This window comes from Pan troglodytes, chromosome 23, assembly GCF_028858775.2.
Source record: "Pan troglodytes isolate AG18354 chromosome 23, NHGRI_mPanTro3-v2.0_pri, whole genome shotgun sequence".
Taxonomy (NCBI): domain Eukaryota; kingdom Metazoa; phylum Chordata; class Mammalia; order Primates; family Hominidae; genus Pan; species Pan troglodytes.
This window is the reverse complement of record NC_086016.1, coordinates 40,492,284-40,519,933: the sequence shown is the minus strand read 5'-3', so window position 1 is coordinate 40,519,933 and position 27,650 is coordinate 40,492,284. Positions and strand designations below refer to the sequence as shown.

General features: G+C 44.3%; 1 protein-coding gene across 3 annotated transcripts in view; it reads left to right on the top strand.

Annotated features, from left to right (window-relative positions):
* The first annotated feature begins 6,652 nt into the window (after positions 1–6,652).
* DDX17 (DEAD-box helicase 17) overlaps positions 6,653–27,650 on the top strand; it is a 24,190-nt gene continuing 3,192 nt past the window's right edge. The window contains 12 exon segments of one of the 3 annotated variants that reach the window (NM_001280265.1): positions 6,653–6,719; positions 13,062–13,212; positions 14,880–14,979; positions 15,805–15,938; positions 16,228–16,293; positions 18,446–18,587; positions 19,334–19,494; positions 19,578–19,750; positions 20,251–20,361; positions 20,611–20,672; positions 22,269–22,328; positions 26,263–26,499. In NM_001280265.1, the coding sequence (NP_001267194.1) occupies positions 6,694–6,719; positions 13,062–13,212; positions 14,880–14,979; positions 15,805–15,938; positions 16,228–16,293; positions 18,446–18,587; positions 19,334–19,494; positions 19,578–19,750; positions 20,251–20,361; positions 20,611–20,672; positions 22,269–22,328; positions 26,263–26,499 (1,423 nt within the window). In that variant the 5' untranslated portion in view covers positions 6,653–6,693. 3 annotated transcript variants of the gene reach the window in all.

Genomic DNA, 27,650 nt, shown 5'->3' with positions numbered 1-27,650 from the left:
ACTCCATCTCACAAAAAAAAAAAAAAAAAAAAAGAATACCTAACCTCCTGGGAATGCAGGCCAGTAGGTCTCAGCCTTATTTTACCCAGCCACTATTCAAGATGGAATCCCTCTGGTTTGAACACCTCTAACAATGCTAGCAAATGCAAGACAAGGAATTCAGTGGCTCACGAAACTGAAAAATCCAGAGGAAGAGCTGACTTCAGCCACAGGTAAAGCCAAGGTGTCGAACAGCAGCCTCAGGACTCGATCTTGCTGCCTCCATCTCCTGCTCTGCTGATTTCCGTGCTGCTATTGTTTTCAAACAGGCCTTCCCCACACAGTAGCCAAGTTACTGCTTCTAACTTTGGTGGGATGCATCAAGTTAGAAAACTCACTAGGAACATGCCTTTTTCCTCATAGATTATTCATTCTGGGCCAGGCGCAGTGGCCCGCGCCTATAATCCCAGCACTTTGAGAGGCCGAGGAGGGCGGATCACCTGAGGTCAGGAGTTCAAGGCCAGCCTGGCCAACATGGCGAAACCCCAACAAAAAAATCAGTCGGGTTTGGTGGTGCGCACCTGTAATCCCAGCTACTCAGGAGGCTGAGGCAAGAAAATCGCTTGAACCGGATGGTCGGAGGTTGCAGTGAGCCGAGATGGTGCCACTACACTCCAGCCTGGGCAACAAGAGTGAAACTCCGTCTCAGAAAAAAGAAAAGAAAAAAGAAAAAGAGAGAGAAAGAGAAAGAGATTAGATACAAGGGATATCTTTCATCATGGTGAGGAGAAGGATTGGGCCTTAGACACCAAGTGTGGCTAGTCAGGACTCCTTCAACTGACCCTGGCTTGTTAGGGCAAATGTTTCACATTTTTTGGTTGCACAGTTTGCATTTCTCCATCATAATAACACTTGTTTTCTTTCAAAGAGTCACCTCTCCCCAATTCAGGTAGTGCATCCTGAGACATTGAATATGAAGTGACAGTCACAAGGATGACAGCAGGGGTTAGAGGCTGCTCACACCTGCAGTGACAGCAGGGGGAGCAGGGGCAGCAGGGCCTAGCAGCAGTAGCAGGGGCCTGACCAGACTGTTCCTGCTGCTAGACTGGGGTTTCCGGCTCCTAGACTGCTGAGTGGCTCAGACTCCCATCCATGCCCAGGCTCTTTCTGCAGTCTTCTGCTAATTCAATGAACCCTAATGTCCTTTTTTTTTTTTTTTTTTTTTTTTTTTTTCTGAGACAGACTCTAGCTCTGTCACCCAGCCTGGAGTGCAGTGGTGTGATCTTGGCTCACTGCAACCTCTACCTCCTGGGTTCAAGCGATTCTCCTGTCTCAGCCTCCCGAGTAGCTGGGATTACAGGTGTGCACAACCCCACCCAGCTAATTTTTGTATTTTTAATAGAGATGGGGTTTTGCCATGTTGGCTAGGCTGGTCTTGAACTCCTGACCTCAGATGATCCACCTGCCTTGGCCTCCCAAAGCACTGGGATTACAGGCATGAGTCACCACGCTCAGCCCCTAATGTCCTTCTAACAAGTTTCCCTTTGCCTTAGTTAGCCAGTTAGATTCTATCACTTGCCATCTAGAACTCCAAGGTAACAACAGAGTGCCTCTCAAGTGCCGCCTTCAGGGACTGGAGAAAGGGAAGCCAGGAGGGGCTTGCTTAACACTCGGGTGGGACAGCTCTCATTATTCATACTCTTCACGTGCTTTCCTACGCCAGGCTTCAATATTTTGAGAGGGAAGTTGTTAAAGGGATAGCTTAGATTTTACTTGACTGAATATAAGGGAAAACCCCCAAAATAAGTGTCCCAAACAAAATACAGGTTTATTTTTCTCTCATAGAAAAGAAATCTAAAGCTAGGCAGTCCAGAGATGCTACTACAGTGGGTCCACTTTGTCATCAGGCCCGCAGGCCTCTATCTTTCTGCTTGACCATCTTAATTTTTGACTTCCGTCTTCAAGGTCAGCTCATTGCCTAAGTTGGCAGCTGGAGCTCTAGTCAGAGAAACCAAGTTGAGAGAAGAAAGATAAAAGGCAGTCTGGGTGCAGTGGCTCACACCTGTAATCCCAGCACTTAGGGAGGCTGAGGCAGGTGGATCACTTTAGGACAGGAGTTCGAGACCAGCCTGGCCAACCTGGTGAAATCTCATCTCTACTAAAAATACAAAAATTATCTGGGTGTGGTGGCATGCGCCTGTACTCCCAGTTACTCAGGAGGTTGAGGCGGGTGAATCTCTTGAACCCGGGAGGCAGAGGTTGCAGTGAGCCAAGATTGTGCCACTGCACTCCAGCCTGGGTGACAGAGTGAGACCCTGTCTCAAAGAAAGAAAGAAAGAAAGAAAGATAAAAGGCAGAAGGGCAAAAAGAAAAAAAAAAGAAGGAAAAGCTCTGTCTAGCTGACTCAGCTCCTGTAAAGCAGCCCTACCATACAACACTTGTGCTTATATCTCATTGGCCATACCCATGCACAAAAGAGGTAGGAAAATACAGACTTTTGTTCCAGACATCAATATGCCCAGCTAAAATTTGGAGTTCTGTTATTAAGGAGGAAAAGGAGCCAGGCATGGTGATGAGCACCTGTAGACCTAGGTACTCAGCAGCTGAGGCGGGAGGATCGCTTGAGCCTAGGAGTCCAAGATGGCAGTGAGCTGTGATCGTGTCACTGCACTCCAGCCAAGGTGACAGAACAAGACCCTGTCTTCTCTCTCTCGCTCAATTTTTTTTTTCAGAGGTTACAGGGTCTCTCTCTGTCACCCAGGCTGGAGTGCAGTGGGGCAAGCATAGCTCACTGCAGCCTCAACCACCTGGGCTCAAGTGACGCTCCCACCTCAGCCTTCCACGTATATGGAAAGTATCTGGAACCACATACACACACCACCACACCCAGCTAATTTTTTTATTATTTGTAGAGCTGAGATTTCACTATGTTACCTAGGCTGATCTTGAACTCCTGGGCTCAAGGGATCCTCCCGCCTCGGCCTCCCAAAGTGCTGGGATTACAGGTGTGAGCCACAGCGCCAGCCTCCTGACTCTTAATTGAAAAGGGAGAAAGGAAGAATGGTTGTTGGATAAGCAATTAGCATTCTTTACAACAAAATCTTCTTTTACTTCCTCATTAATGATAAACTTATTGAATGCCTATTGTATACTATGCAAGGTGTTTCAGATTTTCTGTGTTTGTTTGTTTTACAGATGGGGTCTCAGTCTGTCACCCAGGCTGGAGTGCAGTGGCACAATCATAGCTCAATGCAACCTCAAATGCCTGGGCTCAAGCGACCCTCCCGCCTCAGCCTCCCAAGTAGCTGGGACTATAGGCACATGCCACCATGCCTGACTTGTTTCAGATTTTGTACTTGTATTAGAAGAGCTGGTTGAGGAGTGTATCAGTTAGAATGCTTTCAGCTACAAGTAACACAAAGCTCAAAAAAGTAGATTAAACAATGAGGAAGCATGTCATTTCAAATAAGAAGTCCAGAAGTCAACCAGCTCCACAGTTGGCTAATACAGTGACTCTATAATGTCATCAAGGGCCCAGGTTCTTTCCTTCTCTCCACTTTCCCCACCTTCGGTGTGCTGGTTCTGTTCTCCAAAAGTTCCCTTCATGGTTAAAAAACAACTACAGCAGTTTCATTTTCATATCCTAAGATGAAAACATGAAGAAAAAGATAAGGGATTTTGCGGGGAGGAAGGAAATAGCTCACTCACGCAGCTACATTCAGCTAGTAGGCTGGCTGAAGGGTCTGGGATGGCCTCACTTGTATATCTGGGGTCTTGGCAGGGATGGTTGTAAGTATGAGACTTCTCTCTCCACATTGTCTCTTGTCATTCAGCGCTCTAGAGGAAACTTCTCTTTTTTCTGTCTTTTTAGACAAAGAGTCTTGCTCTGTCGCTCAGGTTGGAGTGCAATGGTGCCATCTTGGGTCACTGCAACCTCCGCCTCCTGGGTTCAAGCCATTCTCCTGCCTCAGCCTCTCGAGTAGCTGTGATTACAGGCGCCCACCACCACACCTGGCTAATTTTTTGTATTTTTAGTAGAGACGGGGTTTCACCACGTTGGCCAGGCTGATCTTGAGTTCCTGACCTCAAGTGATCTGCCCACCTCAGCCCCGCAAAGTGCTGAGATTACAGGCATCAGCCACTGTGCCCAGCCTGTAAATACCATTTTTAAGACTGCAACCTCCACCTCCCCAATTCAAGCGATTCTCCTGCCTCAGCCTCCTGAGTAGCTACAGGCATGCGCCATCACGCCCAGCTAATTTTTTTGTATTTTTAGGAGAGACGGGGTTTCATCATGTTAGCCAGACTATTTCTATTAGGCCCGGCCTATTTATATTATTATTACACCGTAATATATAATGAAGGCCAGATGCGGTGGCCATGTAATCCTAGCACTTTGGGAGGCCAAGGTGCGTGGATCACTTGAGGTCAGGAGTTCAAAACCAGCCCGGCCAATAATGGCAAAAGCCAGTCTCTACTAAAAAATATAAAAATTAGCGTCATGTCGCATGCTTGTCATCCCAGCCACTCAGAAGGCTGAGGCAGGAGAATTGCTTGAACCCAGGAGGCAGAAGTTGCAGTGAACCGAGATCGCGCCATTGCACTCCAGCCTGGGCGACAGAGTGAGACTCTGTCTCTAAAAAAAAACAAACAAAAAAAAGCTACATAGGCCTCTCACAATTTGCCCACAAAGAAATTCCTTGTGGGCCTCCAAGATCTTTACACTAAAACAGTTCTGTTGAATTTCACCCTGACAATGTACATTGATGGTTTACCATCACAAGCACAGGACAAAGGACAAAACTAAAAAGTCATCCCTCTGCTCGCCTGAAACAAACACATAGCTGACTGCTGCCTCTGCTCTATGATTATTTTATCTTATGTGAAAATGCAGATTAACTGAGCGTGAGCAGAAAGCATCAGTGAAGACTATCAAAGACCCAGAAGAGGACACGGACACATGGAGCGGGGGAACAACACACACTGGGGCCTGTTGGGGGTCGGAGGAGGGAGAGCATCGGGAAGAATAGCTAACGGATGCTGGGCCTAATACCTAGGCAAGGGGTTGATCTGTGCAACAAACCACCATGACACACGTTTTCTTGTGTACCAAACTTGTATATCCTGAACATGTACCCCAGAATTAAAATAAAAGTTGATGACAAAGGCCAGGCAAGGTGGCTCACGCCTGTAATCCCAGCACTTTGGGAGGCCGAAGCAGGCAGATCACCTGAAGTCAGGAGTTCCAGACCAGCCTGGCCAACATGGTGAAACCCTGTCTCTATTAAAAATGCAAAAATTAGCCAGGTGTGGTGGCGTATGCCTGTAATCCCAACTACTCAGGAAGCTGAGGCAGGAGAATCGCTTGAAACCAAGAGGCGGAGGTTGCAGTGAGCCAACTGCACTCCAGCCTGGGCGACAGAGCGAGACTCTGTCTCAAAAAACAAAAGCCGTTGAGATGTCAGTTGGCCCGGAAACACAAAGGGACAGTCACAGACTCACTGGACAAGGGTATGGCGTGGTCGAATGGCTAAAAGGTCAGGCACTGTGCCAGGTAGGCACTGGGTCACGGTGGTGAACAAATAAGTTCCTGCACTCACAGATTTTACACTCTAGGAGGGAGACAAAAAGTGTTTATGTCAAGCAGTTACTAATTCAAATGAAAGCAAAGAAAAATGGAAAAGAGAGAATGCATGTGTACTTCTGAAGGAGGAGAGTATGCAGGTTATGCAGTGTTGCATTGGGTTCTGGGGAGGCCTCCCTGATTGAGTGACATGTGAGCACAGACCTAAACTGAGGTATCTAGCCTTGCTAACATAAAGAGCAAGTGCAAAGGCCCTGAGGACGAGTGTGGCTAGAGTAGAACAAGGAGGAAAGACAGAACAGGGCTGCATCCTCAAGGGCTTGTAGGCCACTGTAAGGCCTTTGTCTTTTCTTTCAAGTGGAAACCTCTGGAAAATTTTAAGTAAAGTGACATAATAAAAGGACCCCTATGACTGCAGTGTGAAGAATAAATTCAGAGTGAGCAAGGACAGGAGCAGGCAGATTAAAAAGAGGCGAGCGCAGTCATCCAGGCAAGAGATGATGAGGACTGGGGCAGGTTAACAGTGTAAATAAAAGAATATGACCCAGGCCGGTGCGGTGGCTCACGCCTGTAATCCCAGCACTTTGGCAGGTCGACGCGGGTGGATCACGAGGTCAGGAGTTCAAGACCAGCCTGGCCAAGATGGTGAAACCCCAGCTAAACTACAAATATTAGCCAAGTGCGAGGGCAAGAACCTGTGATCCCAGCTACACGGGAGGCTGAGGCAGGAGAATTGCCTGAACCTGGGCAGCAGGGGTTGCAGTGAGCCGAGATTGTGCCACTGCACTCCAGCCAAAAAAAAAGAAAAAAGAAAAAAAAAAAGAATATGACCCAGGCGAGTCTCAATCACTTTAAGAGGTTCATTTGCCAATGTTAAGAACGTACTTGGGGAAAAAGAACACATAACCACAGAAAAATCAGTGGTCCATTTTTTTTTCTTTTTGAAGCTCCTTTTCTTATGCTATGTTCCCAAAAATTTGGGAAACAAACACTCAGCACCCACACTGAGGGGCCAAATCTCCCCGCTTCTACCCATCTGTTGAATTGAGACGTTAGATGGGCCCGTCTCGAGGGCCCTAACAGCTCAACAGTTGTGTGACGCCATTTGACCAAGCTTGCGGGGCTTCAAAATGCAGTTTGAGACGACAGGAAGCAGGTAAGGAGAGGGAAGCCAGTCTGGAAGGAATTGAGCGGAGAACGTGGGCTAGCCTGGTTAAACACTTGTCCTTAGCCTTCGCCCTTTCTGTGTCTAAAGACCATCGCTCTGAAACCTTGTTCTCCCGAGAGTGCTGGGGTCTTCTCCGGGCCTTCTGAGGAGCGCCGTTCAACGGCAGCAAAGGGCCCACGGAGTCCACTGGGGCTCCAAACAATTTTTTTTTTTTTTTTTTGAGACGGATTCTTGCCCCGTCGTCCAGGATGGAGTGCAGTGGCACGATCTCGGCTCACTGCGACCTCCGACTCCCGGGTTCAAGCGATTCTCCTGCCTCAGCCTCCCAAGTAGCTGGGACTACAGGCACCCGCCACCATGCCCTGCTAATTTTTGTATTTTTCGTAGAGACGGGGTTTTGCCATTTTGGCCAGGCTGGTCTCGAACTCCAGGTGATCCTCCCGCCTCGGCCTCCCAAAGTGTTAGTATTACAAGCGTGAGCCACCGTGCCTGGCCTCCAAGCACATTTTGTTTCTGTATTAGCAACAGCTGTGCTCGGCCAGGGACGGTGAAAATATACGGTTCAGAAAATGCACCTCAGTGTGAACCAAATGTAGCTGAGGGCACTTTAACCTGGAGGGGACATCGCCACCTCACAAACTCCCGAAAGAAACGGATACGGCTCATCCATCATGGCTGCCGGAGACAGAGCAGCGAAAGGCAACGGAAAGGAAATGGCGCCGGGGCCCGCCGCCATTCTCAGCGGGCCCAGGGCGGCGGGGCGAGAGGGCTTGCGGCGCCATATAGGAAGGCCAGCCAGGGAATTTAAGACCCTCCCGGCCTCTGGCGCCAGAGGACTCTGAAACTTGATAACAATATGGAGGACGGTTATTGTCTCTGCAAAGCAACTTCTTCAAGCCGGCCGTGGGGTCTGTCCCGAGATCGGAATCAGGCAAAATCCTCTATTCTCTAAACAGAATGCGTTACGCATACTGCGCATCTTAGCAACAGCAGGCCGGCTAACGACGCAAAGAATGTTACGTCGCACCAGAGGCGCTTCCTCCCACCTCATCCCACGTTCTAGTTCGGGTGGCGCGAGAACTCTACGCTCGCTCCGTACTTTGTTTTTCTTGTACAGACCGCAAAATACGCCCATCGTCGCAACTGACGTAAAGTGCTTCCAAGAATACCCGTAGTTCCCCGCGGAGCCCTCGGGCTATTCCGAGACGCTGTTTACGTATTGTCTCCGCCGTACGCAGCGTTAAGTTGGAGCCGACTCAGCGGCGGCCGCCATTTTGTGCAGTCGCTGGGAAGGAAGGAGACGCCTAAACCGCGGCACTGCCCGGTTTGAGCGTAGCCAAACCTGCCCACCGGCTTTGTAGCCCCGATTCTCTGTGTTTTGCTCCCGTCTCCGACGAGAGAGGCGGCGACGGTGGCGTCTGCGACGGGAGACAGCGCGTCGGAGCGAGAGAGCGCTGCGCCTGCCGCCGCCCCAACAGCGGAGGCGCCGCCGCCATCGGTCGTCACCAGACCGGAGCCGCAGGCCCTCCCGAGCCCGGCCATCCGTGCCCCGCTCCCAGATCTCTATCCTTTTGGGACCATGCGCGGAGGAGGCTTTGGGGACCGGGACCGGGATCGTGACCGTGGAGGGTAAGGGTGGGGGAGGAGAGGAGAGGCCTGGCGTGGGGGTGGGGGAGTTGCTTCTTGGGGAGGCCCGGCGGACTGCGAGCCTGGGAGCCTTGCTCTCGACCCGGGAGGCGAGGGGAGGCGACTCGAGGCGAGACAGCGGTTTCGTGCGCGGACCTCGGCCCCGGGGTCACTCGGGACCCGAGGAGAGCGGCCGCTTGGCGACGCTGGGCCTCTCAGTGCGGACGGCCGTCGTGGCGCGGCCCGGCCTCATCCCAGCCCCGCGGGGGATCGGGAGGGGCGGCCTGGCCGCATCAGCCCAGGCCCGGGCTTTGGCGCCTCGCCTGGCTTCCCGGCTCTCGAGCCCGGCCGCTTCGGGCGGGCTGTTCGATGTCTGCAGGCCTCGGCGTTCATCTGGAAAACGCGGATCTTCCTGAGAGAAGACTTCAGCCCAGGAAAGCCTTACACGAAATGGCACCCTTGACGTTCTCTCCCCAGAGTTCACTGTTGAAGGCACTGGAGACGAAAAGACCAACTTCTCATTTTTAGAAATAGATTTTAATCCTCTTCAGTTACATTTTAAGTCGGAGGAAATGCATTGGGATGTAAAGCAGTGGAGTTGCTTGCCTTCTAAATGACCGTGTTTGGGGGAAGGATGGTTTTTTGGGTCGTTACTTTAGTTTTAATCTTAATATTTCAGCCTTTTTTCTCTAATTGGACTGCAGCGTCAACTATTCTGCCTCGCTAGAAAGTTCTTGGTATTGTGGGCCGGGCGTGGTGCCTCAGGCCCGTAATCCCAGCAATTTGGGAGGCCGAGGCGGGCGGATCACCGGAGGTCAGGAGTTCGAGACCAGCCTGACCAACATGGAGAAACCCCGTCTCTACTAAAAATAACAAAATTAGCCTGGCTTGGTGGCGCATGCCTGCAATCCCAGCTACTCGGGAGGCCGAGGCAGGAGAATCGCTTGAACCCGGGGGGAGGAGGTTGCAGTGAGCCGAGATCGCGCCATTGCACTCCAGCCCGGGCAAGAGCGAAACTCCGTCCCCCCCCACCCCCCCGCTTCCCCAAAGAGTCCCCCCCACCCCCCCCCGCTTCCCCAAAGAGTTACGTGACGCCACTTTATATGTGTGTGTGTGACCTTGGTCAAGATCCTAACTTTTGTGAGCCTGTTTCCTCTGAGGAACATAATTGCCTTTACTTTGCTGTGTTGTCAGGAATTAAGAGATAATGGATGTAATAGTCTCACTGTAGTAGGCGCTCTGTTAACGATATTTTCTCCAAACGTTTTTGTCTTTTGTGGTTCAGATCCGCAACTGCTGGATTTACTAGTCTCAAGCACTTCAGTTGCCACTTTTTACAAAATTATTTTGATTTATACCTTATTAGGAAGGAAAATATTTTATCTCATTGTTTAGAGGACGAGAGGTGGAATGTTTGCTTCGCGTTTGACAGTACTGCTAAGTTTAGAAGTGAATTTCAGTTCATTGACTTAGAAAAAGAACTTGAGATTATCTAGGAAAGTTGAAAACGACCCAGCAATTCCTCCCGAAGCTTTATACTCTAGACTGTAATGCCTAGAGAAATCCTTGCACAGGTACCCCAGGATCCTTGTACAGAAAAGTTTATATACCAGCATTCGTGCTAACAGGATATTGGAAACAACGCAAATGTCTCCATAAATTGTGGGTATTCGTACAATTGAATCAGCCGTGAAGAAGAGAAAATAACTTGGATTAATGTGGATAAGTCACAGACGTGTGGAGTTAAAAAGCACGTTGTGGTAGGGTGACACATTTAATTAAGGATATGTGCAAATATGATAGGAAAGGAAATGGTTAACAAAATTCAAGGTAGTGGTTATTAGGGTGAAAGTTGTAAACTTGAAATAGGCACATAGAGGGGCTACAAGGTACTAATAGTGTTGTATTTCTTTACCATTGGTGTTTGGTTTAATATTTCCTTTCACCATATATATGCTTTAATAAGTTATTTGAAAGGAAAAAAGTGAATTACTGATCCATACTTTGAGTATCAGATGGCATTTTTTAAAAATTTCAAACGAACTGGCCTTATTTCATAAGATCTGTGCCCCAACTCTCCCTTTCCCAAGAAATGTTCTTGATTATTTGAATTGCTGTTGTTTTAACTGAGTGTTACACAGTTGAAGTGGTGGTTATTTTGAAAAAGGAATAGGTGAGGTCAGTTCATGTATTTCACATGTGTGATGCAAAAATGATACGCATTGTACATTTGAAGTAGTATGGTTTTTAATGTTAATATATGACTCTTCAAAGGTGAATTTTTTTGCAAAGCCAAATTAAACTAATTACTGACCGGATAAAAACATTTGAGCAGCATAGTATACCAGAGAGTACAGTGTGCGTATTGAAAGATGGCATGGATATGCTCAAAAGTAAAAGGCTTTCTTGAATTTTGAGGTCATTAATTATGTCAGCATTAATTATAAACATGGAAGACGGCATATTTTCCAAGAACCCCATGTTTCAAATTAAATGTTTAGTGTAGAATAGTATGTCTTGAATAAATAGCCAGGGAAGTAAGGAGAGAGGAAAAAAAAAATACATAAATGATAATCATCAGTTTAAAGCCTTAACAGGAATCTTACTTTCAAGTTTTATTTTTTCCTAAGTCACTAAGGTTTGGGTAGCATTGCAATGTAGCAATAACAATGAAGTCTTTTATAATTTGCAAGAGTGATAATCCAAAGACTTTGTACCTCTTGAAAAGTACCTTATTTAGCTGCTTCATTTGCAAGTGTGGCGGGCGCGGCGATTGAGGTGGCCTTTTGGTCTGTTCAGTATTGAGTCTTAAGCTGAGGGGCATATTAAAGATGTCGCTGACACGGGTATCCCTATGCTATGTGCTCTTCCTGTTCTGATTCTTAATTTGTCTTCACTGTCTCAGTAGTGGTATAAATGGAATTAGCCAAGTTCTGCCTGTTGAGTGTAGGTATCCAGTGATCCCAATAAAATCTCCTGCCATCAATTTTTGTTACGTATGTATTTAGAGGAATGTCTAGCTGGTTAAGCCAGAGTTCTAATGGCTTTGAATTGCAGGAAATTGAGGCCCTGTAGAATAATACACCTACTTGCCTATCAATGATAAAGTGGAACTTTATATAAGATGAAGTTACAAGTGGGTTAGAGTGGGAAAAGGGAACTAAATTCAGTACAATATTTTACAAGGAGTAAAGAAACTGAGTGAGAAAATGCTATACAGTTTGTATGCCAAACAAAGACGACCTGTACTTTACAAGATCGAAATAGGGAAAATTAAGGCCATCTTAGTGTTAAGATTCTTCTAGGAAAAGTAGCTTCTGATTTCTTAAATATTAGCTTTGGCTAGTGGTCATATTTGTATTCCTCTTGAGCTTGTCTGTTGTGAAAGGTATATAAAAAGCAAGAAGTTGATCTTAAGTAATTAGTTGAGTGTTAAAGCCTTAAATAAGTCTTGTTAGTGTTTTTTTCTCTGTAAAAATACCATTTGGGAACAAGAAGGAGATAGAAGGTAAAAGTAGAGATCAAAGAAGAAGGAAAGGTCATAAATCTATGTTCAGCTTTTTTTTTTTTTTTGACGGACCCTCCCTCTGTCTACCAGGCTGGAGTGCTATGGTGCCATTTCAGCTCACTGCAACCTCCGCCTTCCGAGTTCCAGCGGTTCTCCCGCCTCAGCCTTCCAAGTAGCTAGGGATTACAGGCGTGCACCACCACGCCTGGCTACTCTTTTGTGTTTTTAGTAAGAGACGGGGTTTCACCATATTGGCCAGGCTGGTCTCAAACTCCTGACCTCAAGTGATCCACTGGCCTCCGCCTCCCAAAGTGCTGGGATTACAGGCCTGAGCCACTGCCCCCGGCAGGCTCAGCTCTTTTATTAGCGTAAGCTAAAAATGAAGACCAGTCTACCAGTCCTTTCCAAGACCCAGTTTTGCTTTGCAGATAAGCAGACAGGTGGAGTGCTTATCACAGTTTAATGGGGGAGCAGGCCCAAGAAGCTATTCTAAGATTGAGGGACTTGCTTGGAGTGTATCTTCCTTCTTGTCCACAATCTTGCCTTTAATTGAAACTTAAATTAATGTCATCCTTTGCCTGCATGTCTGTTACACAAAAGTAGAGACTTGTGTCTGTTTTATTTAGTAACTCCAGCACAGCACCACTTCAAACAGTAGCCGATACATACTTGGTACCTAGTAACTTGGTACCTAATAACTATTTGTTGAATGAAATGATGCTAACTTGTACTGAGTGCTGGCTATGCCAGATACTTTTATAGTACATTACACATTATTAGGTCATTTTCTCAGCAGCCTCTGAAATAAGTGGTATTATTTCTACTTTGCATAGGAAACTAAGGTGTGTGGAAGTTAAATAATTCTCTTCAAATTATACAGTAAGTGGCAGAATCAAAACTCAAACCATGTCTGGATCCAGAATCTGTGATTGTAATCCCTAGGATGTATTTCTCTCAATAAAGGGATTTTTAATTTTTCGCCTATTGTAGCTATATTCATAAACAGTATTTATTGTTGGGTAGTAAGGGAGGTTTTACACATTTCTCCATACCTTTAAATCAGAGTAAATAAAATGGTCTTTTTGGAGGTAGGCTGGTAGTATCCCTAGAACTCCATCCTTTTTGAATATTCTTATGGCATGTATGATACGTTGCTTTAAAAATACTGATGAACTAACTAAAAATTCTGTTCCTAGATTTGGAGCAAGAGGTGGTGGTGGCCTTCCCCCGAAGAAATTTGGTAATCCTGGGGAGCGTTTGCGTAAAAAAAAGTGGGATTTGAGTGAGCTCCCCAAGTTTGAGAAAAATTTTTATGTGGAACATCCGGAAGTAGCAAGGCTGACACCAGTAAGTTTACATGTGTGTTTTAATGTACAGATTATTGAACCAAGTAGATATATTGGTTAGAGTTTATTCATACGCTACTGTTGCGGTTTTACATTTTATTCTAGTGTGGTGATATTTTTCTTAAAAAATTTTTTGGTTAATTTTTTTTTTTTTTTTCCTTTTTCTAGAGACTGGGTTTCGCCATGTTCCCCAGGCTGGTCTTGAACTCCCTAGCTCAAGCAAACTACCTGCCTCAGCTTTTCAAAGTGCTAGGATTACAGGCGTGAGCCACTGCACCCAGCTGATTTTTTTTTTTTTTTTTTTTTTTTTTTTTTTTGAGACGGAGTTTTGCTCTTGTTGCCCAGGCTAGAGTGCAATGGTGTGATCTTGGCTCACTGCAACCTCCGCCTCCTGGGTTCAAGCGATTCTACTGCCTCAGCCTCCCAAGTAGCTGGGATCACAGGCACCCGCCACCATGCCCAGCTAATTTTTTGTATTTTTAGCAGAGATGGAGTTTCACTATGTTGGGCAGGCTGGTCTCGAACTCCGGACCTCGGACCTCAGGTGATCGACCTGCCTCAGCCTCTCAAAGTGCTGGGATTACAGGCATGAGCCACCACACCCAGCCTCTTTTTTTTTTTTTTTTTTTGAGACGGAATCTTGCTCTGTCACCCAGGCTGGAGTGCAAGAGGCAGGGTTTCACCATGTTGATCAGACTGGTCTCTGTCTCCTGACCTTGTGATCTGCCCGCCTCAGCCTCCCAAAGTGCTGGGATTATGGGTGTGAGCCACCATGCCCAGCCTTTCTTACATTCTTATCTAAGACCCCTAATACTCATAAAAGGGGACCAGTTTAAATATGCATTTAATTTGTTCTCTTGTTGATAATGCTTACTAATCTGTTTATTATACATGATTGAAACTATTGTATATTAGGTCATGTTTTTTCATCTGTTAGTGAAAAAGATAGATTGGCTTTTTTTTTTTTTTTTTTTTTTTTTTTTTTTTTGAGGTGAAGTCTCACTCTGTCCCCTAGGCTAGAGTGCTGTGGCATGATCTTGGCTCACTGCAACCTCTGCCTCCCAGGTTCAAGCAATTCTCCCACCTCAGCCTCCGGAGTAGCTGGGATTACAGACATGTGCCACCACGCCTGGTTAATTTATTATTATTATTATTTTTTTTTTTCAGTAGAGACAGAGTTTCACCATGTTGGCCAGGCTGGTCTCAAACTCCTGACCTCAAGTGATCCACCCACCTCAGCCTCCCAAAGTGCTGGGATTACAGGTGGGAGCCACCGTGCCCAGCCAACATTGTCTATTCTTGTACCTCATTACCATTGTTTTTTGGACTCTACACATGAAATGGTTACTCTTTCAGAAGAAAGTGTAATGGAAAGAGTACTTGGGTCCAAGTTCCACTTTTTTTTCCTCCTCATTCTGACCTTGGGCAAGTTACTTATCTTTTTTCTCCTATAGAAAATGGAACTCTTAATCACCTACATCATTAATTAACTTACAAAGTAAGTAGGAGCCTTGCAGAGTTAAAGTGATACACATGAAAGTACCATGTAAACTATTAAATATTTGCCATCGTAGCTGTGGACTGGATAATTGCTCAGCTAGCTTGGAACATAAATTCTGAATGTTTAGAATAACTAGTTTACTAACTTATTTCATTTTTTTTCCATAGTATGAGGTTGATGAGCTACGCCGAAAGAAGGAGATTACAGTGAGGGGGGGAGATGTTTGTCCTAAACCCGTGTTTGCCTTCCATCATGCTAACTTCCCACGTAAGTGTTCTTCAATCTAGAACCTTAATTTGTTAAATTGGGTTGAATGGGAGACAAGGGTAGTAGGTTAAACTCTTTGAGCCAGGCTTGGGGTTTTGTTGAAAGGACAAGAGATTGTTTTTATGGTCATCAGTTCTTCTGTTCTAGTATTTAGACTGAGGTTTTGTTTTTGTTTTTTGAGTTTTTTGTCTTTTTCTAGGGTTTTGCCCTCTGCCTTTTAGAAAACAGCAGAATGAAATTGCTTTCTAGCTGGATATAATGTGAATTTGCTAAACAATAAATGACTACCATGTTCCCATGTCCTGTTAGATGCTTTAGGGTAATGGTTTTTCAAATTTCTGGGAGAGGTAGACTATTGTAGCAGCTTTTGTTTGTTTGTTTTTGGAAACGGAGTCTCAACGTTGTCACCCAGGCTGACGTGCAGTGGCGCGATCTCAGCTCACTACCTCCTCCGCCTCCTGGGTTCATGCGATTCTGCTTCACCCTCCCGAGTAGCTGGAATTACAAGGGCCCGCCACCACTCTGGCTAATTTTTTTGTATTTTTAGTAGAGACAGGGTTCACCATGTTGACCAGGCTGGTCTGGAACTCCTGGCCTCCACTGGCCTCAGCCTCCCAAAGTGATGGGATTACAGGCGTGAGCCACCTAGCCTGGCCCTTAGAAGCTAACAGTGAGCTGGTCGGAGATCTAGTAGATAAAGAAAAAGCACTTTGGAGAGATGAAGCTGGGTAAATCTTATCTTCAGTGAGCTTAAAAGTTTTTTTAAAAACTCTTGGTTTGTGTCTTTAAACACAATAAAATATGCAAAATAAAATTCTCTTACAGAATATGTAATGGATGTGTTGATGGATCAGCACTTTACAGAACCAACTCCAATTCAGTGCCAGGGATTTCCGTTGGCTCTTAGTGGCCGGGATATGGTGGGCATTGCTCAGACTGGCTCTGGGAAGACGTTGGCGGTATGTATGAGCAAGAGAAGATCCTTGATATTGTGGTAATTTATTTTGCTATTCTAATTGTCATACGTTCTCAGTTCTTCGTAGAAGTGCCATTCAGATAGTTTGATACTATTTTAGTTATTAAATATATGGAAGCATTTTATGTTCAAATTTGTATTGCTTCCTGTATATAGCAGTGGTAAGTTCTGTTTTTCACTTTCCTATTTGTGCATTAATTCAGTAATTACTAAGTATCTAAGTAAGATTGTACTTCTAAGCGTAAGGTTGTCATTCTTTCCCCCCTCCACAGTATCTCCTGCCTGCAATTGTTCATATTAACCACCAGCCATACTTGGAAAGGGGAGATGGCCCAATCGTAAGTGTGTTTCAATTTCTTTGTAATTCTAAGAAAAACTACAATTTAGCGACTATTTAGGCTTGGTGCTTTACATTATCCATTTGTACTCTTAACCACACCCTCCATAGGTGGAAATGGTTTCATTCTCATCTTACTTGGAATTAAATGACTTACCCAAGATCACTCAGCAATTGAATAGCTGAGCTTACATTTGAACCAAAGTCTTACTCTTAAAGAAACCATGCATGCTGTATGGGCATTTACTGTGCAGTAAATCAAGTGTTTTCTGGTTTTGGTGTGGTTTTTTTTGTTTTTTTGTTTTGATTTTTTGTGTTTTTTTGAGATGGAGGTTCGCTCCGTGTTGGTCAGGCTGGTCTCAAACTCCTGACCTGAGGTGATCAGCCCACCTTGCTCTCCCAAATTGCTGGGATTACAGGCATGAGCCACTGCGTCCAGCCTTCTTTCTTTTTTTTTTTTTGGAGATATATTCTCACTCTTGTTGCCCAGGCTGGAGTGCAGTAGCGAGATCTCAGCTCACTGCAACCTCCGCCTGCCAGGTTCAAGCCATTCTCCTGCCTCAGCCTCCCGAGTAGCTGGGATTAAAGGCGTGCACCACCACTCCCAGCTAATGTTTGTATTTTTAGTAGAGACAGGTTTGCACCATGTTGGCCAGGCTGGTCTGGAACTCCTGACCTCAGGTGATCTGCCTGCCTCGGCCTCCCCAAGGTGCTGGGATTACAGGTGTGAGCCACCGCGCCTGGCATTGAATGTGTACTTTTTTTTTTTTTTTTTTTTTTTTTTTTTTTTTTTTTGAGATGGAGTTTCGCTGTTGGTTGCCCACGCTGGAGTACATTGGCACAATCTCGGCTCATTGCAACCTCCGCCTCCTGGCTTCAAGCGATTCTCCTGTCTCAGCTTCCCAAGTAGCTGGGATTACAGGCATGCGCCGCCACACCCAGCTAATTTTTGTATTTTTAGTATAGATGGGGTTTCACCATGTTGGCCAGACTGGTCTCGAACTCCTGACCTCAGGTGATCTGCCTCGGCCTCCCAAAATAATGGGATTACAGGTGTGAGCCACCACACCCGGCCTACTTAATTTTTTTAAGAAATAAGCTTGCATTTGTCCTATATATTTATGAACATGTACAATATGTCTCAAGATATTCACAAAAAGAAATAATGCAGTACTTATAATACATAGTATATGTCTGACAGCATTATTATTAGTTGATATCTAATGGATCAGTATATAAAGCAAGTTTCATAATTTAATTTGAATGGTATATGATACCTTGATTTTTGTATTATTTGGCCAGATTGTACACAGTCTTGTCAGATTACATGTAAATTTTCATTGTTTTTGCCTTATCTACCTGGTGAAGTGCTTAAATTAGAGGTCAGGAATGTGTCATTCTGCCAGCTTAAGTCAGGTTGACCATCCAAAATTCCAAATTTGAGGCCAGGCACGGTGGCTCACACCTGTAATCCCAGCACTTTGGGAGGCCAAAGTGGGCAGATCACATGAAGTCAGGAGTTTGAGACTAGCCTGGCCAACATGGGGAAACCCCCATCTCTACAAAAATACAATAATTAGCTGGGCATGGTGGTGCCTGCCTCTAGTCCCAGCTACTCAGGAGGCTGAGGCGCAGGAGAATCATTTGAACCCAGGAAGCAGAGGTTACAGTGAGCCTTCATTGCACCACTGCACTCCAGCCTGGGCGATAGAGTGAGACTTTGTCTCAGAAAACAAAACAAATCCAAATTTTGAGGACCAATATGATCCTCAAAGTAAATGCTTGCTGGAGCATTTTGGTTTTGGGGGTTTAGGTTGCTCAACCTGTAAATGAGAGTTGTATACTTAAAACCAGGTAATACAATCTATATCTCCACTTAAACAGTATATATAAACTATAATGATTGATAATGTGTCATAGTAAAAGTGACAAGGATACCAGTATCATTCCAAATGCTAAACATGAAGTTCTAATAATTTTTTTCTACATTCTATTGTGCTAATATTCCCCCCTTCTGATCTTCACCCCATCACTTTTAATGTGCTAGATTAGACAGCGAAGAATTAGATTAGCTTTTTGTATTTTGTTTCTTCTTTTTTTTTTTTTTTTTAAAACCTTGGATGAGGTCTCAAGTGTCTTTTTGTTGGTTTCAGTGTCTAGTTCTGGCTCCTACCAGAGAGCTTGCCCAGCAAGTACAGCAGGTGGCCGATGACTATGGCAAATGTTCTAGATTGAAGAGTACTTGTATTTATGGAGGTGCTCCTAAAGGTCCCCAGATTCGAGACTTGGAAAGAGGTAATAATATATAGTGTAAAAGAATTGTTAGTTTATCTTACTTTACCAATTCCTGTGGAGGAAATTGGAGAAAAAAGTGGGTTCTTGTGAAAACTCAGAATTTCAGCAGCTTAGAAATTCTCAGATGTGACTAAAACAGCTATTTTGAGAGAGAAAGTTCAGCATGGCTGGAAACTTTGTGAGGATTTGGTGATTGTACATAAGTCCTGACATGGTTTTGTGGTTACTTTGTTAAAATTTAGCTTCTCTGGGCCAGTGTGGTGGCTCACGCCTGTAATCCCAGCACTTTGGGAGGCTGAGGTGGGCGGATCACGAGGTCCAGAGATTGGGACCATCCTGGCTAACATGGTGAAACCCCGTCTCTACTAAAAATACGAAAAATTAGCCAGGCGTGGTGGCGGGTGCCTGCAGTCCCAGCTACTGGGGAGGCTGAGGCAGGAGAATGGCGTGAACCCGGGAGTCGGAGCTTACAGTGAGCCGAGATCGTGCCACTGCATTCCAGTCTGGGTGACAGAGCAAGACTCCGTCTCAAGAAAAAAAAAATAGCTTCTCTGCAGCATTGAGTACAGCCACCAGGGCTGCTGCTGCTGCATTTTTGTAGAGTCGGGGTCTTGCTATGTTGACCAGGCTGGTTGTGAACTCCTGGCCTCAAGCGATCTTCCCGCCTCCTCTTCCCAAAGTGCTAGAACACAGCTGTGAGCCACTGCACCTAGTCGACTGGCTCGATCATTGGTTTTGTTTTACAGGTGTTGAGATCTGCATAGCCACTCCTGGACGTCTGATAGATTTCCTGGAGTCAGGAAAGACAAATCTTCGCCGATGTACTTACCTTGTATTGGACGAAGCTGACAGAATGCTTGATATGGGGTTTGAACCCCAGATCCGTAAAATTGTTGACCAAATCAGGGTGTGTAAAGCTAATAATAAGCAGTCTTTATGCCATTTGTCCAAGTTCCTTAGCCTGAAAGAAAGCCTTTCCTTTTTTGATAGCCTGATAGGCAGACACTGATGTGGAGTGCAACCTGGCCAAAAGAAGTAAGACAGCTTGCAGAGGATTTCCTTCGTGATTACACCCAGATCAACGTAGGCAATCTGGAGTTGAGTGCCAACCACAACATCCTCCAGATAGTGGATGTCTGCATGGAAAGTGAAAAAGACCACAAGTATGGAAGATAATTTTACTCTGATTTGATAATGCTGATAAACCTTTTCTAATAACCCTCCAAAATTAGTACTGCAGAAACCAGTATATTTTGAGGCCTGAGAACATTAAAAGCATTGCTAGGTTTCTGATAATCCATCATCATATCATTTGTCAGAGCATTATGGTTAAATGCAAGGATTCTGAATTCTTGAGTTTGAAACTCAGCTCTGCTGATTACCAGCTGTATAATTTTGCACAATTTTGTGTCTTGGTGCTGCAGTTTCTTCATCTGTGAAATGGGAGTAATACCACTTACATGAGACTTGCTGTGAGGATGGTATGAGTTAGTATTTCTTGAGCACATAGCAGAACCTGACTCAGTACTCTAATAGTTTATTAAAAATTTTAAAAGCGTAATGTGCAAAGAAAGTACTGTAGCCTTGGGAGTTGATATTGCAGACATAATCGTCCACATAATAACTTCCTGTGTGATGACTGCATCGTTGGTCTTGTTTTCAGGTTGATCCAACTAATGGAAGAAATAATGGCTGAAAAGGAAAACAAAACAATAATATTTGTGGAGACAAAGAGACGCTGTGATGATCTGACTCGAAGGATGCGCAGAGATGGGTGAGTATAGCACCAAGGCAATTAACCTCTGGTTTTATAGTTAACTGGAAATTTCTAAATTGGTATTCCAAATGTTGTGTAATATTTCAATAATGCCTATCCATGCAGTTTGCTCTTTTAATGAGCACAGTCATCTATTCATGAAGCCTGACAAACCTTACAAAAATTGCATGATAGCATTTGGCTTTAAAGTTTGATTTTCTCCACTTTAAAAGATTTTTAAAATATTGGTCACTTTTCTTCTGATAGTTGGCCAGCTATGTGTATCCATGGAGACAAGAGTCAACCAGAAAGAGACTGGGTACTTAATGGTAAGTTTAAAACTAAGCATTTTCTGTTGATTCCCCACCCCCTGCCCATAAGTGAATGTTCATGCTCTATTTCAGGGATAGGCAAACTTTCTGTAAAGGGCCACATAGTAAGTATGCTTGGCTTTGTAAACCAAATGGTGGTCTCTGTTATAGCCACTCAGCACTGCTGTTTTAGGACAAAAGCTGTAGGCTATAGATAATATGTAAAGAAGTGGCCTGGACTGGGCACCGTTGGTGGCTCATGCCTATAATCCTAACACTTTGGGAGGCTGAGGCGCGTGGATCACCTGAGCCCAGGAGTTCAAGACCAGTCTGGGCAACATAGTGAAATCCTGTCTCTAAAAGAAAAACAAAACAAAACAAAACTTAGCCAAGCTTGGTGGTGCACGCCTGTAACCCCAGTGACTCCGGAGATTGAGGTGGGAGGATTGCTTGAGTCTAGGAGACAGAGGTTGGAGTGAGCCAAGATCGTGCTACTCCAGCCTGGGTGACAGGGTGGGACCGTGTCTCAAAGAGATAAACGTGGCTATGTTCAGACAATATTTATTTGCAAAAATAGGCGTTGTGCCAGATTTGGCCCAAAGGCCAGTTTGTCTTACCCCTGTTGTATAGTTGATTGAATTACTGAGGGTACTTTTAGCGTGTGCTCATGGTTCTTTAAGGGCCACGATGCTGGCTCTTTAAACTTTTTCACAACTTTCACCACCCTCCCTTTATTAATAAAGTCTTCAATTTTTTCCTTCTGATTATAAAAATATAACTACCGTTTGGGGAGAATTAAACTGTCACTGAAATATTTAAAGAAAAATGTTTCTTAATGAGTCATATTTTAGCATATTTCCTTTCAGTCCTTTTTTTCAGGACTACTCTTAAGGGAAGCCATTGAGAAATGGAAGAGGCCATATTTTGTTTAAGAAATAAAATGTGGCCGGGCACAGTGGCTCACGCCTGTAATCCCAGCACTTTGGGAGGCTGAGGCGGGCGGATCACCTGAGGTTGGGAGTTCGAGACCAGCCTGACCAACATGGAGAAACCCCGTCTCTACTAAAAATACAAAATTAGCCGGGCATGGTGGCATATGCCTGTAATCCCAGCTATTTGGGAGACTGAGGCAGGAGGATCGCTTGAACCCGGGAGGTGGAGGTTGCGGTGAGCTGAGATTGCGCCATTGCACTCCAGCCTCGGCAATAAGAGCGAAACTCCATCTCAAAAAAAAGAAAGAAAAATAAATAATATGCATACCTTTTGGGGGGAAATTCAGTTCTTTTCATTCCACATCTTTTGAACTTGTTTCCTACCGACCCCCAACTTTTGGTTGTGTCTCATTTGGGAAATAACTTTAAGGGGAAAAAATTCTAGCTCATATTAATTATGTAACAAATTGTCACACTATCTTAACAGTATTTCATTATTAGTAGAGGTAACTCTTTATTGTGCTGCTGAATATGAGTGTAATAAAGATTTTCAAAAGAATCTCAGTCATTACAAGAGCTTGGGATTTTCTGACACCATTATTTGAAATTTTAACATGGTTATGTAAACAGATCAGATAGCAAGGAATGCTTATTTGATGATGATTATTGTTTGTTTTTACAGAGTTCCGTTCTGGAAAGGCACCCATCCTTATTGCTACAGATGTAGCCTCCCGTGGGCTAGGTTTGTATAGATAGGTGTCTCTGTCAATGGTATATGTATCTTTTGGTTTAAAGATTCGTCATTTCAAATTCAAACTTCAAGTTTAGAAAGTTGTATATACATGTGGTTAGATAAATATTTGAAAGAAAAAAATACAAAGCGTGATTCTCCCCGTTCCCTGCCCCCCCACAATTTTTTTTTAACTTTGGTTTCCCCCACCCCCCTTTTATTTTCAAAGTCTCTTCCTGCTCCTAACAAACAGGCTTTGGTCTGCAGCAAGGCCTAGGCATGACTATTCAAACAGAGGGAGAGGAGACAGACAGTTGAATGGCTCAGCTTCTCTCTGGTGGTGGTTTCTGGCTGGATAGAATAAGCCTGACGAAACCTAGCTATTGTAAGCTAGTTTCTTCAGTTATTCTTTTCCCTATCCCTGTCTAAGCTAGATATATACAGAGAGGTCCAGTTTTATGAATGCTTATTAGATGGAATTTTATAAGTCTAATGCAGTATCAGAATAGCAAATATGTGTATTGCCCAGTTTAATTTACTGAGGTCAAATTATCATGGGCACTTGGCTATCCCCTCCTCCTACCCATGCACTTATCTGTAGGTGTGTTATCAACTGATGATTTTCTGGAGTTTTTGACCCATTACCATTTAAGATATACAGAGAATTTTATGGTAGTTTAGCCCACTATTCTGAGCTAAACAGGTCTAACTCAGAACTTCTATATTTTAAAAAAAAAGATTATTTGTATTACAAGGAAATCCTTAAATTATTGACAGGTATTTAATTTGCCCAGTAAGGTGAGAAGTACCATATTATTCCCTTATACTATATAATATAAAGAGAACAGGTATTCAAACTGTAATACAAAAGTAATGAAGCCTTTTTATGCATTGCACTCATCATTCCCTCCTTCAGAGGTGGTGACCTGCAGCCATGATGGAAAGTTCTCTCTGCCCCTCTGCCCTCTGAGGTCATGTCTGGATCTGTGCCATTAGAACTTGGGCCTGTTGGGAGAGGAGGCGGAGGCCTGAAAGCAGTTTACATAAAGCTTTCAGTAATGGTTGGTTTTTAAACAGGCTTGCTATGTGCTGGTAGCTTCTTTGTGCATCTTGCCTAGACAATTAAAAATATTTGCTCCATGTCCCCTTGCATTTCTAAACCAAATTAATTGGCTACCATTAGAATAACTTAGACTCTTCATCCCACCCCCACTCATCCAAGTGAGGGGAGAGGGAAGGTACCCGAGTCTGTTTCTTGTTACTCAACATCAGTGCTTGTTTTGGGCCCCTTTGTTTGCTGCCTTGTAAAAAATCAAAAGAGGGAGAAAACCCACCAAAATGGCAGAATTCTGACCAATGTCCTACAAGATCCTGGAAAGTGAAGGCTTCTACCTCATAGACAGGGGTGCAATTTTCAGCTGAGTCACCAGGGCCTTTTTTCACTTCCTGTCAAGCGATGGTCTCTTAAATGTTCCCTTCAGGTAAGTTCTTTGATTCCCATAATTTTATAATAGTCATCCTTAGGCTACCACTTCCCTTTCCACTGGGATATTTTTTATTTTTCCTTTTTTTTGTTTAAACTACACACTGTTAAACTAAAAGTATTGAATTTATTTTGTTTTGTTTTTTAACAGAAGCTTTGATATCAGCTGCAGATCACTCAATACATGGCCGAGACAAATCTACATTGGCCGGAAGCAGCTCTAGATGAGCCTCTTGGCTAGACTTAGTCCCTCCTAATTAGTGATTGGCGATTCAGGCCATGTCATAGGGCCTTTCAGACAAAAGGTTCTTATCCCAGTCAGCTGGCCAAAACATTAACTTTCGATTTCTTACCCTGCTACAGCATCTTCTAGAAAGGCAGCAAGATAATATTGTGGCAGTGCACAGATAACATCAGGGTAGACTTGACTGGAGAAAACCAAATTCTGCGCTTGCTCCTGTGTGCCCCCATCCAGCTGTGCATGCACACACAGGACACCTTTCTAGTATGAAGAACTTGCATCATGTCTGCCCTCTATTGAACACCCCCTTCTAGAAATACTTCCAAGTATTAGCATGTGAACTGTTGACTCCACCCTGGTGCTTTCTGCTAGGAAAGCACACTTAGGCATCCAGTGTAGTAATTGAACTTGTTCTACTGCCATGGTCATATGCAGTGGGATTGCATAAGGAGCATTATCCTAGCTCTGAAGATACCATGGAGTAGAATTCCCCACCCCGTCTTACATCCACCCTGGCCCTGTAAATTCTTTTTTCCTTTGTTGCGTCAACGACCCTAGCCGGAGACTCAAGCTGCCCCCTGTGATAAGTGCCTTCTCGTCTTTCTGGTGTGATTCAGGACTTTAGGGGTCAGTAAAGACCGAGGAGCCTTTATTGTAATAAGAAACAGACATAATGCCCCTTCTTCACAAGCCCTGTAACAACAGCTAATTTTTTTTTTTTTAATCTCCCCTTTCTCCCTTGAAATTAATCCAGTCTGGGCAATAGATGCAGTCTGACCCTTTGGATGTAACTTACATTTTTTTTTATTAATTATTTTTTTCTACAATCACCCCAATTATCCTTGGGGGAGGCGTTGGAGGACCTGAAATTTTTACCCGAACCCAGGTTCTCCGGCGCTTGGCAACCAAATGGGGCTACAGAGAAGCATCTAAGCCAGTTCACAGAGCGAGCGTGTGTGGGGACTTCTCACTGCCACGGACCCTTGATGCATGCTCCCCGCGCTCCAGTGGTCCCGTGTCAGAAGGCGGAGTTTTCGAAAGGAGGCCGCCAAAAATAAAAGGCAAAGAGACGGGATCGGCTGCAGCGGTTTCCCAAAGGAGGAGGGAGTGTGCATCGGTCTGGTAACAAACAGAGAATGTTTTTTAATTATTTATATCACAAAAATCTGTGTTTTATCTAGGATATTTTCTGAATATTCTTTGTAAAATGCAGATTTTTTTCCACAAAACAGTAGGATTCTTTGTTATATTCTTAAAATTGTTTGTTTAAGTAGGTAAAAATATACATTCAGCTGAAAGCATTACACTAACATTTACATTTTAAGCCTTAGGAGGTTATTCAGCCCAATTCCCAGCAGTAGAGAGAATACTAAACTTGTGTCTCAAGGTTTCATGGTTTTCCCACGTTCTTTGGCTATTAATTTAATTTCCCAGGTCACGTAGACAATCATTGATAATTGAAACAAGTCCTGAGTTGAAATAACCTTGAGTTGAGCAAAAATATCCTCATTTTGGCAGAAGCTGGGCTTGGTAGTACAGTAAAATTTTAGTGTAATGTGCTCTTGTAATTGAAAGGGGATAGATAATCTGGATGTTTCTGCAAAGGAAAATAGGTGTGTACTTAACAGCTTTGGCTCTACTCAGTTTCTTAAAAAGATAAGAGCAAAAAAAGTTAAATGTTTTGATTAAGTTTCCTTTAAATTGTAGTAATAAAATATATGAAGCTCCTTTTTTTATTTTGCTCTGTGACTGGTTTAAAGGTAAGTTTGTTATGTTGTTGGTAGATTTTGCCAGGCTTCTCCCAACAGAGTAGAAGTGATTTGGCCTCATAACTTCACAGTGGTTTACCACTTTGTTCTATGTTCCGGTTTTGTAAAGGATAGTACTGGAATTTGCGTCTGAAGACCAATATTGGTGTAACTCCTGTCAGTATATTGGTAAAATGTAGCAGAGGCAGGAGTTTGGATGTTTGGATGGGATTCCCTTAGGATTCTACAGCCAATAAAGATCCTACTTCCTATGCATGTCCCAGGAATCAGTAATCCTCTTTTACTCTGTTGGGATGAGTCTTTTTTTGTTTCTGTTCAGAGTGGTTACTAACTTCACCTTCTTTCCTCTTGCTGTCATCTGCATTCGTGCTTCCCACCTGTTGTTGGCATGTCCTTTACCTTCTCTTTCCCTGCCACATCAACCTACACACTGACTCATCATTGACGTGGAAGATGTGGAAGATGTCAAGTTTGTGATCAACTATGACTATCCAAACAGCTCAGAGGATTATGTGCACCGTATTGGCCGAACAGCCCGTAGCACCAACAAGGGTACCGCCTATACCTTCTTCACCCCAGGGAACCTAAAACAGGCCAGAGAGCTTATCAAAGTGCTGGAAGAGGCCAATCAGGCTATCAATCCAAAACTGATGCAGCTTGTGGACCACAGAGGAGGCGGCGGAGGCGGGGGTAAGGGTAAGTCCTGGAGTTTTCCAGGTACTGCCAAGGTATCTCTTTACGCCTTCTGTGACTTGCTTTTAGTTGCTGTTTTTAACCATGTGAAGGCTGTAAGTATGTTGCTTAATAGCAAAGGACACTGCCTAATGCTTTTTATAACCTTTTTCAACTAAGAAAACATGAAGTTTGTTGTGATAGTCCTATTAGTTAAGCTAAATTGTGAATTTTTTTTTCTTAGAGACTGGTCTGAGGTTTGGTTTTGCTTGTTTGTTTGTTTGTTTGTTTTGAGACGTAGTCTCGCTCTGTCGCCCAGGCTGAAGTGCAATGGCGCGATCTCAGCTCATTGCAACCTCTGCCTCCCAGGTTCAAGTGATTCTCCTGCCTCAGCCTCCCAAGTAGCTGGGATTACAGGCACCCGCCAGCACACCCTGCTAATTTTTGTATTTTTAGTAGAGGTGGAGTTTCACCATGTTGGCCTGGCTGGTCTCAAACTCGGGACCTCTGGTGATCCACCTGTCTTGGCCTCCCAAAGTGCTGAGATTACAGGAGTGAGCCACCAAACCTAGCTGAGGCTGGTCTGAGTTTTAATGTGGTTGCTTTGGCGGGGTGGGGGCAGAGACAGAGTCTCACTCTGTTGCCCAGACTGGAGTGCAGTGGCACGATCTCAGCTCACTTCAACCTCTGCCTCCTGGGTTCAAGTGATTCTCCTGCTTCAGCCTCCCAAGTAGCTGGTACTACAGGTATGTGCCACCATGTCCAGCTAATTTTTGTATTTTTTGTAGAGACAGGGTTTCACCATGTTGGCTGGTCTTGAACTGCTGACCTCAAGTGACCCTCCTGCCTTGATCTCCCAAAGTGCTGGGATTACGAGAGTGAGCCAGTGTGCCCCGGGTCATGGTTGCTTTTTTAATACTTTCAAAAATGCTTAGTAGTATATTAGGTTTCCAGTTTTCCATACGGAGAGGTCAGTCATTTTACACTGTTTAGTGGTGGGTAGAAACTGAGACATAGCAGTTGCATCTACAGTTGCCGAATATCCTAGGATTTGGGCTTCCTGACTCAAGGTTTCATATTGTAATACCATGTTTCTTGATCATCCTCAAGTAAGGGGCCTAAAAGGGTGAAAAGGTCTAGTGTCCTTTAATGTTTACTGTGCTTTTGAA